We start from the raw sequence: 17,804 nt of genomic DNA, 5'->3' as shown, positions 1-17,804 counted from the left end.
CTTATTACAGATATTTTTTTGTTCCACGTTTTATAGAACGCTGAAATATGGAGCCTGTTGACTTTATTATTTGCCAGGAACAAGCCATTCGTTCATTAATCAACTGTAAATGAGTCACCATTTGTATTAAACACTGTTTTTTTTTTGTTATCCTTCCTTCCGAAGCCAGAAGGAAAAAATTTTGAATTGTTGCATCAGATATTCACCATACTGTGCTAACACAGGGTGTCATTTCAATAACACTAAAATCACATACTCTAAAACATCTAAACAGTCGAGTTGAATGAAAAGAGTTTTAAAAGAACTATAATTAAATGAAGACAGTTTGATGGGTTTGACTGCAAAAACATCTAAATTTTTTTTCCCTCCGAAAGCATATAATATATTTGGTTTATTGCTTCTTAGAGTCACAAAGATGTTAAAAAGACCAAATGACAAAATGTGTTTTTTTTTTTGTTATAAAAGTTTTTTGTTTTTTTTTTAGCAAAAAACACTATACATTCACTTGCGCCAGTTTTGCCAAATGGATAAATCAGACTGCAGTTGTGTTTGTAGCTGTTTAGATATGCAACTTAGTGTCAACAGTATGTTGAAAGAAAAAATACAGCATGTAAAAGTCCTGCTTTGATTGTGTTTTTGTAGCAAATCATGTGGGGCAACCAATTAGAACAAGGAGAAAAGTGTTGAAATTTGTTGTTTACAAAAACTTTTTAATCACGAAGAAATTTTTTAACTAATGAGAAACATTAAAAATAATATAAAAACCTCTCCTCCTCCTCTACCAGTTTCAGCTGAATAGAAGTCCATGACTGCTGGGGTAACTGCTGTGGCAGAAACAGATGGTACGTGCTCTTTTTCCTGGTTTCAACATTCTCTAAAGGTCCAGTGAACACATTTCGTTCATTCCCAGCAGCTGCTATTATTCCTAGCTCGACTGATCACATGACAAAGAAGCAGCGTGATTGGCTCTTTGTGTTTTGCTGTGTGTAATGTAGTCAGTTTACGGTTTCAAAAACGTTTAAGCTCTACACTTCTTTTTTTTTTTTTAAAAGTTTATATACATATTTTTTAAAGAAAAGTTTCATTACAGACAATTTTTGCACACCAATAATTTGCCAGAATGTTGGAATGAATGTCTGGAAATGATGTTTACTGCATATAAGATTCAAACCTTTCTTTCACACACTATTATCTTTGGCAGTGTGGAAGTGATGGCTTAGATGCAGCACAGAACCGCTTACTCTCACATAGAGCTTCAGTAGCTCCAGTGTTTCAGCACAGACAAACACAAAGTAAGCTTCAAAGCTAACCAGACAGCCACTGTCGAATTTTAATTGGCATCCGCAGCCCCTGCAGACAAAACACACACACATACACACACAAAGAGAGGGAGAATTTACTCACCTGCTGCACCTCGGTCTCGCCGTTTGAAGTTTTCTCCGTGTACACAAAGGAGTTGAAAATTCTCTGTGGGGGCGAGAGGAAGAGATAAAGGCTCGGTGAGATGCGCTGCCAAGAAAACTGAGAAGCAGGACCGTTTTATTGAACTAGAATGAACTGGAATGAAATATGTGAATCAAATTTCCTGCCATCTGTAACCATGAAGAAAAAGACCAACACAGAGACTTTGCTTAGTTAGTTCTTTTTTTTTTTTGACCACCAGATCAAAATTGCTGCAGTTCATCCTAATCCACATTTAGTAATGTCTTACTAAACCGAAAGGGACTTCAAGGCAATGCAGGAAACAACGAGCTACAAATCTAGATGGAAAAAAAATGTGTATAACATCATATACAACAGTTAGTTCTGACCGAGCGATCTGATTAGACGAGATGCGTTCCACGAATGCTGATAATGGATGGTAACATTACCAACACCATTTGGTGCGTGACAAGTGATTATACACCCTACATAGCGCACTAGCTTTGCATTTAACACTGTTTGGGATTCAAAAACATGAACCAGGAAGTTAACAGACCTTACATGAAGCGGGTTGAATGGAAATATAAAAAGAAACTTGCAAGATCTACAGGACTATGTTTTATTCTTCTCACCTTTTGGCTGAAATTTGGAACTACTTTTAACCCTGTTAATTACACTAACTATCGGTCGCCAGCTCCACCAGGCGCGGAAGACAAAATAATTGGTTAAATAAAGACACAAATCATCTTTTTTTAAATTATTATTAATTTGTTGGATTTTTTTTCCCCGATTTGCTCCCTAATTTATTCGTGTCCAATAGGTAGCTTCCACATTAAGGCTACTACTACCACTCAGTTGGTAGGGCCGGAGACCATCACTTGTTTCCTCCGAACCACATGATAGCACCCGACTGCATCTTTTCGAACACACTCAGAGGACGGTGCAAGCCGCTCCTTCCGCTTGCGTGAGCTCACAGACGCCCCTGATTGGCTGTAGAGCCGTGATTAATCTGGGAGCACTAAGTAGCTCTCATCCCTCCCCACTAAACGAGCTCGGCCAATCAGCTCTCTCTAGACCTCCGGCTGCGAGAGGTTACAGCATCACCCGGAAATCGAACTCGTGATCTTCGCATGATAGGGCGAGCACTTTAGCACTGCGCCACTCATCATCTTTTGATAATAAATTGTGTTTGTGGAACTCTTGTGTAAAAGCAATATCACACTCAAAGTCATGCTGTTGTGCTGGATATTAGCATGGCTGTGATTCGGTGACCGCATCCCAGCCGTGATACATATATCCAGCAATATACCATACACGCAAAAATCCTTTAAAAAGTGTGTGTGTGTGTGTGTGTGTGTGTGTGTGTTTAAGCCAAAGTCCGGTATTGAATGCCATCAGGTACTCCTCATAAGTAGAAACATTTTAAAGTGAAAGCTTATTTTCCTTAAATTACAGCTGTTTAAGTCATTTTCACTAATTACACTTTCCTTTCAAAGCTTTACTATAATTGTGAACAGGCAGAAAAGGTAAACAGCACTTGTGTCTAAAATTAGTAAAAGACTTGGTGCAAATAAGCCAAGACTCTTCAGTTCTTATTTGTTGTGGTGGTTTGGACTAGCAGGAGGTGCAGCCAGGACTGAGAACAGATGAAAGCTGTGTTGAGTGCAGTTTCTTCAGGAGAGTGGTGAATATCACACTCCATCTCCATTACACCACACACCAACCTGAACACTGCAGTGTTAGTGCTGTTCTCACTGTGTCACCACTACAGCCACGCTGGACTACGGCCCAAACCACAGACAAATCAGGACTGACCCGGAGAATCGGCCCGGCTGAGCTCGGTTTTGAAAAGAATGGGAAGAAAAGAGGAGGGAAGGAAAAAAAGAATAAAGGCAAATAAGGGAATGTAGAGAGGGTGGAAGGAAGGAAATTAAAGAACGATTGAAAAAGAAGCTAATTACGCAAGGGAAAGGAAAGGGAAAAGAATGAAAACAGAGGAATGTAGAAAGGGGAAGAGTAGAAATAAAGAAAAGAACTGAAGGAACCAATAGGGAGGAAAATAAGCAAAAGGAAATGAAGAATAAGGGGGAAAAAATAAAGAATAAAAACTAACACTGTAGAAAAAGGAAAATAAAAAAAATAAATAATAGAGGGAAAGGAAGTGATGAAGGAAATGACGGAAAAAAATTAGGAGATCTTTTGGTCCAAATAAAAGTAAGTAAAGGAACTGAGAAATAAAGGGAAAAAAAAATATGGAAGGAAGAAAATATTGCATGAATGTATGGATGAAAGGATGGATGGAAGGAAAAGGAGAAATAAAAAAAACTAATCCTAAGAAGGGTACAAATAAGTAAAATATACAGTAGTTGCGATGATATAGGAAAGTGATAGGGCAAATTCGCCAACGCACAACCTGTATATACATACATATTATATATATATATATATATATATATATATATATATATATATATATATATATACAAACATACACACACATATAATATATATATAGTGCTTGAGCCCTAATAAAGAATTTGGAATTAAGGAGGAAAAGGAAAGAAAGAAGGAAGTAAAGAAGGAATCAAGAAAACAAAATGAAAAGATATTATTTGTATTTACTGTATTATAATACACTTATTATAAGTGGAGTTTTTTTTTTTTTTTGCTTAGTTTTCAGGAAGAACAGCTGAACCACAGCAACAATGTAACTACAAGCTGAGAGAACTTAAAAAACATCTAATTTTGCTGAGTCTTTTTTGTGTGTGTGTGTGAGTGAGAGAGAGAGAGAGAGAGAGAGAATTAGAAGGCTATAAGCCTCAACACTTGTGGCTTTCTAACAGCAATGCTAAGAGACTGGCAGCTCAGAGTCGCTATTAGCTCTCGTATTGAACATCACACCCAGCGTCACCGCTATCAACCCGTCCACACAGGAGGCTGTTACTATAGGGAAAACTTGGGGCTGTTTTTCTCACGAAGTTTAATTCACTAATGTATGATCTGAGATGGAACTCGTAGCTCTCTACTTGGTCTAAGTAACAACACAAAATCCATGAGTTCAGTGGCAAAATTTAGCTTCATTTCTGGATTTCTAAAATTTAAAGGAAATGAAGGATAGAAGGAAATAAGAAAGAAAGGGAAAAAAAGAGAAAGTAAGAAAGAAAAAGAACTACAAAAAAAATTTCATAAGTCAAGACAGTTGTTTTTATGAGTACAGGAGCATTTCTTAAGCACAGCTTTTCAAATCTGCAGATATAATCCAGTAACGGCAGAAAATACTGATGCATGCATTTAAGAAGCTTATGAGCAATCTGATACATATTCATGAGCAAAAGGGTCAGCTTTATGAATATTGATGTATGGTGGGCGTGGACCTAAAAACAGGTCAGGAAAATGCTTTAAAAGTTATTACGAATACACAGGCATCATTTTCACAGTGAAATTACCGAAGATTTTAAAAGTGTATTGGCTGTTTTCTTCGACTGAATTCATTAGTGCATATCAGGGGTCATTTGATAGTCAGAAAGGCCTATTTACATTTAAAGCATTTGGCAGACGCCCTTATCCAGAGTAACTTACGTTTTTTAATCGTGCATCTGAACAACTTGGTGGTAATGAGGTTTGAACCTGGAACCTTCTGAACCATGTTCCAATGTCTTAACCACTGAGCTGTGCAATGCTCACCCCCCCAAGCAATATATTGCTTTTACAAGCAATATATAGAATACACCACACAAAATGTCAAACAAGCTTGCAACTACTGTACCATGTGACTATGTAAAACTGAGGTGGTCTCGCGGGCGCAGCATTCGCCATAAACCTAATTCAACATGGTACCAGTTAGAATTACACAGTGGACTTAACACGGGCAGCAGGTGCTTCGCTCGGAGATCTCGCACTCTGTAAATGCTCAATACTTGTCCTCCAGCTCCACACTTAATAAAAATGTGTAAACACCGGCACCAAGCAAAGCAGCTGCATGAAAACAAGGACAGTTATATTGCGCTCTTAATATAGCCAGGATAATCCTTACACAACACGGCGCAGCCGCGTGTAGCGCTGACGATAAAACTTGACGAAATGTTATCGCTGAGATTAAACAGGCTTAGACAATCAAGGCTCTCTACTTTGCAAAAATTCTTAACTGGGAAAGGTCTGGATACGCAACTGACGTGACTGAACGCTGACAAGAGTCGCTTCTTAACGCTTAAGCACGTAATGACTAAAGCTCCACCGAGATGGGATTCATTTCAAATAGCTGGCATGATTTCCTATCTTACACGTGCTGCATCTGTGATTTTATTTATATCCAGATCAGCTGGGTCATCGCTATTTTTCTCAGGCCATCTCTAAGGAACAAAAAAATAAAAATAAAATAAAAAGATGTTTGACTGCTGCTACTTGGCATTTTCACAGAGCTTTGCTCATAGTGCTTATACTCGTAACCCAAAGATATTAAACAGTCATAAAATAAAAACCAGATGCTTCTCAGATGATTTGTGATTGTTTTTAATTTACTTTCATATTGTTGCTGGAAAGTTGTTTTGCCCGAAACTAAAATAACAGCCTGTCTTCTCTACTCCAGTGCCTCTTAAATCTCTTGTATGCCATATTGTGAATGGAGCATGATCGTATGACTGTGTGACACAAAGAATCCAAGTTATTAGAAGAACAATAACCTATTAAAAGTAGAATATACGTACAAGTGTGATTTACCAGGGACCAGCAGATACTAGATGTCATAACACATAGGTGTTGATTCGATTTGTCATTCTGTAAATATTACGATTGTATAAATATCCTAATATTCTGCACCTAATGCCCATAAATATAGAAGGTGTAGAAGTTTAAGTATTTAGCTAGTAATTTGCAGATGTATAACCTGCAAAAGCTGAGATATATCACTAGAGAAATTCATTATTTTAGACCGTTTAATATTTGCAATTCAATTAATTTACTCTGTCAACAAAAGATTGATTAAACTGCATTAACTATCTAATCAGACTACTCTAAATGCAAAAGTCGGTAAATAATTTTCGTAGTTTTAAATACTTCAAAACGTGTCAGAAATATAGCTGCTTGGTAAAAATCGCTATATAAAACTTTAGTGCTGGTGAATTAAACCGAAGAATCGCAGTGGGCCAAAAACGAATAAAATCAAAATCACAGCTCACAAGATTCACAGCTCTAATCATCTGGCAGCTTCATGCCTCTAACAGAAAAGATTTACATGGATGAATGTAAAAATCACACGTTTTCACGCCCTGTTGTAAAATATTAAAAAGAAACAGCGCAAGCAGCAGCATGAGTATTTCGTTCCCACTCTGGAGGGTTTGTTTTCCCGAGCCGCGCTGATGGCTTTCACAGCTATGGCTATGCCTGGGAGGAATTTCACAGCTTGAAACCTGAGAGCCCTGACTAGAGACGGCGAACCTGCTGCGTAAAAGGTCCTTGAACCTTCAGAAGGGCACGTACGCACAGCGAAACCTCGAAATGAGGACAACGTCACATGCGCATGGGACCTGGGCAATGTTAAAAACTAGCTGTCGCACCAGGTTGCGATATAGCGGTAGCCCACTCGGCACCTTCTCAAAACAAAGACACAAATACACACACCACACTACAGACGGACACGCAATCCGTTTTTAGACAAAGACTAAGAATGCAGATTTCTTTGATGAAGAATGAGAACTTTTACTGGAATTATTCATTTATCCTTAGGAACTGCCTGGTCACTATCACACAGGTTTTAAATAATCTGTTTATTAGTTTAAGGATTAATACATCTCTAGCTGAGACCAATTATGAGCTCGGGTGATGTACTTGTAGCCGAGGTTGAGGAACGGTCAGAGCCACAATCCCACACACCGTGCTAGCAACGCTTTCAATTTCTGGGCTTTCGTCCAGGTCTACTTTTTTTTTGTTGTTGCCCTAAACAGATGCAGATTGGGGCACTGTGTTACACTTCTTGCTTACACATACCAAATCCGGGAAAGTAGAACAAATCCACTTGCAACAAGCTCACCAAGAGCTCTGGCTTCAGGATATGGTGTCCTAAGAGATGATTAATCTCGTTAACCCAAAGGTTAAGCTGAACTTCAGTTCAATACATGCCTGGACTGGGTAAAGCTTATTGTGCCCTTTGTCCAGGCTTGCTGACTCCATCACTCTTCAACAGAGGCATGGTCAGGGAGATCCACTTAACAAAAGCCCTGACTTTTACTCCGAATCCATCTCACCCGCTTTAAAGTGTTCATCTCCCAAAGAACAACATGTACCAAATCAAAATATTTATCCAACAGGTTTTAAATGCAACTTTGGAGAAGACCACCTGTGGATAGAAACCTTCATAACATTCATGACACCGTGCCATAGCTTGCTCTGCAAATGACATGGTGAAGGAAAATAAACCTGTTAGCAAGTCATGCATCTTCAAAGCCAGAAGCCTGTCTGGCTAATCCTCATTAAATTAGGTATGTACCATGAAGAGAATGCAGAAAAGAGGTTCTGGTCCCCTTTCCATCCTGCATGATAGACTCATCCTCATTAAGCATGAGGACTGATCCTTAAATCAAGCCTGATTCTACACTGGACCAGGATCAGGCCTGAGTTCACCCTTTATTTTTTTGGGTGGGAGGGTGGGTGGTTGTAGATGGTCAGGCCACAATCTAATGTGAGATGAATGCCAGTCCCAATCCCAGATAAATTAGGAGAGTTGCATCAGGAGGGGCATCTGGCATAAAATCTGGATGGTCTGCTGTGGCAACCCCTTAAACCCCGAAAGACTAACAAAAACAATTAAACAACATTGCACTCGCTGATTGATAGGATCAAGAATTAGTCCATCAGAGGGACAACCCATGTTATATGTTATGGAGATGAAGTCAGAGAGGCCAGACTGCGATGGTTTGGACATGTTCAGAGGGTAGATTGTGAAGGATGCTAAGGTTGGAACTGCCAGGCAGGAGGTCTAAAGGAAGACATGAAGTTAGTTGGTGTGAGAAGAGAGAACTAACCCCAACAGGCGGAGCTGGCAACCAAAAGTCAGCACCTGACAGTTATTATTATTATTAATGGTGTGAAAGTAGTTTTAACATTTCAACCAAAAGGTTGGACTTCCGTTAATTTCCAGGTTTCAGGGTTAACTCCCAAATAAAGTTAATTGGAAAGCTAGTACACTATGGTGTATAATCACTTATCACACACCACGTAGTGCCCTTGGATCAGGACTTGAAAAGCGATTTGTGATTCAGCCTTGTGTTAGAAGTTAGTTAGCTTTGTAGCTGGCCGTAGGCGTCTAGAAAACATCACAGATGCAATTCCCGATGATTTAGTAGCAATTATTAAGCAGACATAGTGTTGTTTAAGATGACATAACGTTATCTTGCTAAATGAGCTTCTATGATTGGCTTTGAATGTGAGTTTTGGCAGGTAGCTGCTCTCTCTTCAGTACTGCCAACCGCACCGAAGTACTTTCACCCATGCTGCAAGTGTCAGTTAGTGTTATGAACAATTGTTAGAACACCTGGGACGCGGCGTGTTACATATCGTTACATATATAGAGACCACTTCAAAGACGCAAAAATGAAAAAGCAAGTGAAGAAAGTAATAAAAAAAAAAAGAGTAGAACATAAGAAGACAATGAGTGAGAAAAGTATTAAGACAACATATTTTATGTATTATATGAATGGCTGGGGTCAGCCCCAGACCTAAACTGAATAGCAAACTGATGGACAATGGTGAAGAACGCAGGAGCAGTCAGGAAAGCATCTTCTGCACACGATTTTCAGGAAGCAACTAAGCATGCACGGATTCACGGATTGAGGAGTGACACCAGTACAGAATTAAGGACTTAATAAAGGACGTATTTTATATATGCAGTACAATTTCTATACAACAATCAAAATTGTATTATTTGTCATTATTTTAAACATCTGCATGAGAATGTCACTTGACCTTGAATTTCACTTTTGTTTCAATACTAAATAAACAAGCAGAAATCCTGCCTAAGCAGCATCACACCAGGTGGCTGGAGCTGCGCATTTCCTCACTGCTGATGTAGCTGTGTGTCTCGCTGCTGTAGCAGTGATGGAGAAACTGGGTCCAAACCGAGAAGATGAAAGCCCAGAGAACAGAAGGCGTGAGTGTGTGCTGATGCGGAGCTTCCTGCTGCTGCTACCTTCATCCCCCTCTTTCTGCACCTCACTGCCAGCTCGGGCTCCCAGCAGCCACGGGCTCATTGCACTACAAAGCCCACTAGCCTAGAATCAGGTCCCCATGCCTCCCCTCTGATGTGAGCTTTCTATTTTTGCCACCAACAAACACACACAAATATATACACACACACACAAACACAAACACACATGCACTCTCTTTCTTTTCTTTTTTTTCTTTTGCGGTTCCAAGGACGCAGTAGGGGGGGAAGAAAAATCGGATTCCTGTGTATGTGGCTATCCGGATGATTGATGTGTTTCAAGGATGATATACTGACCACGACCTCAGCTGCTATGGTTGCAGCATGGATGAAAGTCATCATGAATAGCAAAGCCACATGTCTAAATGTATTTATGCAACAATGATTTATTTAAATGAATTGTTTAGACGAGCGTCGAGGAAACCTTCCACTGCCGTGCCGCAAATATAAAACAAAGATTAGGGTTTCCTTAAGGTTTTAAAACCTCATTATTGTGTGAACCTTATGTGTGTGTGGAAACTTCTAACTAAAGGAGGAGCCAAGGTCAGTGGTGGAGACTCACCTAAAGTTCCTGAGATCCTGGAAAACATTCCTTCACACTACATTTGTGCCCAAAAAATGTGACTACCTTACGCACACACACACACACACACACACACCTCTACATACGAAGCAACAAGCTTCTTAAACCTCAAGGATGCAACTGGACTCGACTCCTAGACTTTAACGTAGATGTACTGTGCTTCCAAACCCAGACTTCCAGCATTGGGGGGAAAAAACCTGAACATAAAACTGGATGGAAAAACTTCTATCTCAGAAATTCCATGTTTTTAACTTATTTTCGGTCTGGCTTCCAAAACTACACAGCAGAACCTTGTTGCCAGCTGAGCTTTGAGCAGGCTTGATGCTGATTGGCTGTCGGGGCCTGATCCAGTCTGGACAGAGAAAGTAAACTCCGCTTGCTAATCCTGCATCTCACTAACAAATGAGGCACCAACAAAGCCCAAATCCTCTTATTGAGCACACTGGGGCTCATTGAAGTTTTTAGGCAGATGTAAAAAGGGCGGGGTTTTTTCCTCGTACAATAATAATGGGGGGGGGGGGGGGGGGGGGGGGGCATTTTTAGCTTGGTTAAAATCTACTCTGCTATCATGTTAATGGACCATGAGCTGTTTAAAAAAAAAAAGGCCTTTATACTTGAAAAAAAAAAAAAAAAAACACATACATGCAAGAAAAGCCTTGCAAATAGCCTCACAGAGAAATGACCATCTCCATGGAAGCAAATAACCAGGACAGGCAAAACATTATGTTCCTAAAAAATCTGGACTCTTGGGCACTGATTATTTCGTCTAAGGAAAAGTCAAATGGTACACTGTGGTAATCAGAAGGAAATACTCGAGCATGTGTGAATGATTTAACTAAGTGCAAGGCAAAATGGGTGCCATCAGTTCTTGCAGACTGACCGTGTGTGTGTGTGTGTGTGTGTGTCCTGTGTCTGCTCTTCCACACAGAAAGTGAGCGAGTGTGAGCGGAGAGCCGACGGAGCCCGGCGTTCTGCAATAACAAAACCTCTTTGTAAAAACAGCGAGGGCCCCGCTGAGAGACTGGGTCACGCAGCGGAATCTGGAGCAGATCTGCAGCTCACGGCCGGCCTGTTTTCTTTCAGTCCTGCAGACAGGATATAATGGTTTCCACATGTGAAGGGGGCCTGAGTAACAACGACAACAGTTGAGAGGCCCGGTGTTTTATTACCTTCCCTTTTCCACATGCGGCCGCAAGGCTTCCAGCGCATCTGATCCAAGACTCGGCCAAGTGAGGAACGGAGAGCACTTGCGACTACGCTTGTGGTGTGTGACAGAAACGTAAGCCGGGCTTAAATATCGGTTTGTAGGCCTTAACTTCTTTTCTGGGGTTTGGCAAGAAACCGACTTTTAAAAAAGATGGGGGGGAAAAAATGGTAGTAAGCTGCATATCAGGTTTTTTTATCAATTTATTAACGTTGTTGTCTGGGTTGTTACATAAATCCCAAATATCCTGGTTTTCATGAGAGTGGGAAGCGACTACAAAGCACTTCTTCACGTCTGCCTCGGTGAATTCAAATTCAGTCCGTAAATCAACATTCAGACCCCCAAGCCGGACACCATCTTGCAGCTCCTGCACCTAAAATTAGATCATTGTGCATAGCTGCCTCAGAGAGTTGGCTGAGGTACATGTGAGCGTGCCACTGCGTGCTCGGTCTCGCTGGACACATTTGGGAGGTGTGCGAGTCCCGAGTGTGGCAGGTTTTGGGCTTTAAAAGTAAAACGTGCCTCACATGATGCTGAGAAAGTGCAGGACGCGAGGGAATGAAGGTAAAAAGCTCTGACGCTCCTGGAGCATATCCATCTACCCCAAGGAGGCTTTGCGTCATTTCCTGGTCCAAAACAATCCAGATCAGACTGAAGTGAACGAGAGCAAACACTAGCTACAGAAACACTGCAGTGATGTTGGTTCGAGTTTTTTTTTTTAACAGTACAGAATTGGGCATTATTATATGGCACCTGGTCAAATACTTAGATTTGTAATTTTCATTTGGGATCAATAAAGAATCTATCTATCTATCTATCTATCTATCTATCTATTTATCTATCGAGTCTAATTAAGTTTAATGGTCAGGGGTTCGTTTATCATGGTTGCTCTGGTCTCTGTAAGGCTTGCAATTATGAAGACAATTCAAAAAACACCAAGAAAAATAAAATGGAAGAATTTTTTTTTTTTAAAAAGGCTTATGTGAGAAAAGCCAAACACCAACCAGACAGTGAAACCTTCCAGGAGTAATGATGTCAAGAAAAAAGGATCATTATAATAATAATTACTCTCTTGATAAATAAATTGAAACGATTTTACTTTATGGCACTTGAAACTAGTCGAGGTTGTAAATCGACATGGGAAAAAAAACACGTTTCTATTTAACCTTCATTCTACCTGTTTTGCATTTGTTTTTAAAGACATTCACAACAGTCAAGTCCTGGGAGCTTGTGATATTTGCACATTTAGTCAAGAGGAGATCACCGAGCTCCAAATCCAGCCTTGCAAGTCCAAATGCTGTTCTCCATCCCACTGCTCTTATTTGTTCCTCTGATGAAATATAAAGATTAGGCCAGTAAATTCTTAACACGAAAGTATTTTCTCGAGGCCCGTATTTATTTAAAGCAAGTGACTGGCAAATTTAGCTTTGTTTGAACCCAAGCGTGAATAATAAAACGTTGCTGTATTAAAAATACCATGGATTCATCACTACGAGCCTGAGAGTAAACGACAGAGTACAGAACAGAAACAACCTCAATCGCTGATGAAGAAAAAGTTTAAAAGTCAACCATCAGCTGGAAAATTAATGCTTACAGTTTTCTGGGATTCTTAAGAGTCAGTATTGAAACATTAACAGAAAAGGGTTCAATAAAAGTCAACTAAAATAAATTCTATGGCCAGAGTGCGAATAAATTTTGACTCACCCTCGTACATACTTTTTTTTTTTTCTGTGGTGTGGATTTCGAATCTGAAGACTATCTCCTAGGTCAGGAATGAAAAATAAAAACCCTTGAATAAAAAAACCCTAATCTGAGTCATGATTTTTTAAACTAAGTCGAAAATCAAAAGCAGGTGAATTGAAAAGGGGGGAAAAAATAATAAATCCGCAGTGTGTGTTTTGAATTAATCGCATTTATAGGAGTACATCCATGCGCATGCCTTCGTGGCCCATGTGTTGGCTGTTCTGGCACTCGGGATGGCCGCGTTTTCCAGCCCTCAAAGCCGCTCCAACCCAAAGCTCCCACAGATGGCGAGCGCTCTGCCAGGAACCGCTGCCCTTTTTTACGCCCGGCCTCCTTCATGCCGGGCCGACCCTGCCCGAGGCACGCCAATAGCCCTGACACATCTGCAGCCAGAACGCTCCACATAATGCACTTTGTTTTGAGCTTTTTTAACCTCATTAGGTTTTATATAAAAGTACTAAAACTGCAGGAACAGTCCTGGAGCTAAGAGTTCGGGGAAATGCGGAGCGCAAGATAAACGGCTTCGGATTTCATGGTTTCGACGGTGGTGCAGATGCGGAAAAAGAGTCGGCGTGTTACAAAAACAAAGTGCGGCTCAAATCGAGCGAGTCTGTTGGAAGCGACTAGAACAATGCAGTCTAACTGTCTGTGGGCTTGTTAATGGTGATGTTTCCAATCTAAAGCTGCCAAATAAAATACACCGGGTGCAGGCTGCAGAGCTGTGTTTCAGCTGTGCAGGACTAGCCTTATTGTTTTAAGCACCTTTTTTTTTTTTTTCTTTCTGCATTGCCACAAACAGAGAGGCTGTAAATCTTTTAGTGGGGACAGGGTGGTCCTGCTTCCTTTTTTAAATGGTAAACGAAAAAAAATGAGATCATGTCTAGAAAGACAGATGTACAAACGCTCAGAGATCTTATCTTTCACTGTTTCCGAGCACTAAAGAAAGAAAACTGTTCGGTTCGGTTCGAGTTCATGACACGAATCAACGTTTCTGACTCGACGTGGTGATGCAGGTCTTTTTAATCAGGACTGTGAAATCTTTCCCCCCCCCATCAGACTGGAGACCTTTCGGATGTGGCTGAAGATCGGTAACACGTATTTGTTTGAAATCTGGTGAAACAATGCATGCAAAGTAGAATGAGATGCCTAAAAAAAAAAAAAAAAAAATTAACGCTGGAAAAAACTGCTTAAAAAAAATAAAACAAAAAAAAGTGATGTGCACATCTGGGACTTTTTTTTTTAGGGAACAGCTGGACTCTTTTTAAAGACAGATATGAGACACTTGATGTTATGATTGTGCTGCAACGAGCTACAGATTCAATATGTGCCGACGTGGACGCACCCTTTGATGAGGCTGCAAGCAAGTAAGCAGCAAACACTTGGATGGAACATATTTGAGATTTTCCAACAGCAGAGAAACCTCTGAATGGAGGCTGTGTTGTAAACTGGAAAGGTATGAAAACCTTGAAACTACCGAGCTTTTCCTACAAAAGCACAGACACACACACACACGGTGAACGTGACTACGTGCAATATATAAAATAAAACTCTGATCTGCTTTAAAGACGATTTTTGCAGAAATGTCAAACTATGGAGTAAGAACTGTTGGGAATGTGTGTCCTTTCTTTGTCCTGTTGACCTCCTGCCCTGGGTGAGGTATGAGGTGATGATGCCAGCTGACAGGATGAAAGGACTTCACACGGAGCAGATCTGCAGGCTTTTTAAATAAGGAATGTAATGCTTTTCCACAAGTCTATGAAAACTTTTTTTTTTTTTTTTACAGAAATAATGAATGTGTAATAATTCACTGAGCCAAATAAAAACAGGTATTTAAAACATAAATGATTTAGTCTTTTACATGATGTGTTTACGGTGTATACAACTAATAAAAAAAAAATACAGTAGTGAATATTTATATATTTCTTAAAAAGACACTTTGTCCACAGATTAAATAATGGGACCGGGTTTGCACGCGAGTATACAGCCTCTGTGCAGATGTTTGCCTGCGGGCCTTTTTTAATATATCTGGAGGATTCAAAGCAATATCTACTTGGGCAAGGTTTCCCTGTCCAGCAGTGCCAATGTCACACTTTAAAATGTTCATTTATCCCAACAATTTTTTCTTTTCCTCAAATCCTTCCTCCATTGATGCGACCCGTCACGAGTGGCCCGATTGTGATTAGCTGGGGGTAAAACGCGTCATGTCTTCGTGTCATGGACGGGGGCCAAAACTTGTCCATCAGACGATAGTGACCTTGCATTTATTCTAATATGTGATGGTTTTAGGAACATTTATACTATGAGCTACTGTGCTTACAAATTTGATCCCGAACCGATATGATCTTGTAGAGTGTGTAATAAAAATTAAAGTGTTTCTTCAGGAAGTTTGACAAGGGAGAGAAAACGTAGGTATTAAAAAAAATGTAGAAAAAAAAAAAATTCCCATTTGGTGCAGTGCATCAAATCGTAAAAACTTTTCTAATAAATCAATTATTTAAAGTGGGATCGTAGTCGTTTGGCACATGTCTTGTAGGTCCTATAGATGGTTTGTGCTTCATCATAAAGGATCGTAGAGTCCGACAATATGCCGGGTTCCTTGTTTAGGGTCGACCTGGACGGGTTTAAACTGACACCACTGGAGCGATTGTGAACCCTCGTCATCAACAAGACTACAAGATGGTCTTGCAGATGTTTGACAAAATTAAAATGTAAAAAAAAAAATCCATTCAAAAGAAAAAGGTTATAATGGGTAAACTGCCATGGCACAAGAGTAACTTCAGGATGGTATCAGTAACCGGCCAGATCACATCAACGTAAACTTTCCTGTAACAGCTTAACCTGTAGTGTTATTTGGTTTAACAGCATTTTTCAATAAGTAGCTGCGTATTAAAAAAAATCTCTCCATTTTCTTCTTCTTCTTGATTGTTTACCTGAGCAATGGTAGGTCTCCTTCTCCAACATCTTCCAGGCCACTTTTTCAAGCCGATTTTCCAGTCCAGCCTTCCGTGAAAAAGCCTAATGCTTTCTTCAAAATGTATATATACAGTGTATGAACTCTCCATATTGTTGCTGAAATTATGCAAATTATTATATGACTTGTAAAGACAGTTACCTGAATTCTCAGGTTATCAGATTATGCTGTCCATGTATACGTCCTCACTTTGAGAAAACTGCCGGGAGCAGTAAAAATACACCACCACTGGGTGTAAATGTCTGTGTGTTAGTGTGTGTGTGTGTGTGTGTGTGTGTGTGTGTGTGTGTGTGTGTGTGTGTGTGTGCGTGCACTTCATCGGGGCAGTTCAAGCTTTAACCATGTACTTGGCATACACGCTAACTTCAGAAAGCTCTTTTGATGGGAATCCAAAAATGAACAGAGGGCCAACAAAGGAGCTCCATCCAAGTGGTCGAGGAGAACTGTTGGGTTTAGGATCAGCTCTGCTCACCCGTTGCCTGCATCCTGCCGCTAGCGCTGCTCTGAAGGACAATGAGTCTTTTAGGCAGTATACTGTGCTCATACACACACTCAAGGGCCTGGTTACGGACAGGCACCAATGAACAGGAACCTCCAGCGCTGCCAAAGTCCATTAGGCTCACTCGGACAGGCTCTCTGCGCAGCTCGTTGAGTTCTGAGCAGGGACCTTTTTCTCAGCCGCTAACAGAGCGCCGTCCCTGCCCGTCCAATCAGCTTCTCCTTAAACGTTAATGAAATAAATCAAACTTTCTCACACAAACTTTAAGTCTGCTATTAGCAGCATCGACTCGTAAGTAAACGCAGGTTATGCCAAAGACAATGTCTGGTTTATTTTATTCCTTTTCTTCCCCAGCAGTACACTCTCCAGCAGTAAGAAAAACAGCGTGAGGTATTGCGTCTGCTCGCGTTTGGTTTGTGCCCTGCTGACCCATTTACAAACCAGTTTCTGATAATGTTAAGAACAAATGAAGGCAGGATGATGTTGACTACGATAGCACGCTTGTGTTATAACACATGGTGGGTAAACATATTATACAAGAAAACGTAAATGAGAAGAACATTTAGCATCTACGTAGACTAAAACTTTCACCAATAACAGCAAATACGTTAAAGTATCTGAACACTTTGAGTGACAGAAATTATAGATTTTTTGCGATATATCAGTGCGATGATGATTATTAGGGATGGGAATCTCCAGGGATCACCAGGTACATGGTGCAGGGGTAGTTCAGTGGTTAAGGCATTGGACTACTGTTCTGAAAGTCCCAGGTACAAACCCCACCCTTTTGGGCCCTTGAGCAAGGCCCTTAACCCTCAACCCTGAAAAACTAGGTCGCTCTGGATAAGGGCATCTGCCAAATGCCGAAATGTAAACGAGTTCGATATTATCATGATAACATGGTGCCGATTTAATTTGTATCGCAATTCTCTTAGTATTATGATTTCATAAATGTCCTGATTTATATCTATAGTTTTTTTTTTTTTTTTTTACAATTCTAAACAGACTTGCTGTCTGCCAATGTGGGATTAGTTTAGAGCGCACCACCAGTAGGATTAAAGAGGAACTGCAACATATTACCACCACAAATATAAGCTTTTAATCTTTTTAATTATTTTTGGACCACACAAAAGAACTGCAAAAAAAATCATTTCTAATGATTAAAAGTGTTACAGAATCAGAATCAGA

The 17,804-nt window shown here is 40.2% G+C and overlaps 1 protein-coding gene across 1 annotated transcript in view; it reads right to left on the bottom strand.

Moving 5' to 3' along the window:
* cachd1 (cache domain containing 1) overlaps positions 1 to 17,804 on the bottom strand; it is an 81,038-nt gene that overhangs the window by 49,524 nt on the left and 13,710 nt on the right. Inside the window, exon 2 of the mRNA XM_053499261.1 lies at positions 1,405 to 1,467. Coding sequence (XP_053355236.1) covers positions 1,405 to 1,467 — 63 coding nt within the window. The remainder of the gene's footprint in view (positions 1 to 1,404; positions 1,468 to 17,804) is intronic.

This window comes from Clarias gariepinus, chromosome 6 (genome assembly GCF_024256425.1).
Source record: "Clarias gariepinus isolate MV-2021 ecotype Netherlands chromosome 6, CGAR_prim_01v2, whole genome shotgun sequence".
NCBI lineage: Eukaryota > Metazoa > Chordata > Actinopteri > Siluriformes > Clariidae > Clarias > Clarias gariepinus.
Note: the sequence above shows the minus strand (reverse complement) of the source record. Positions and strands in the feature narration are given on the sequence as shown.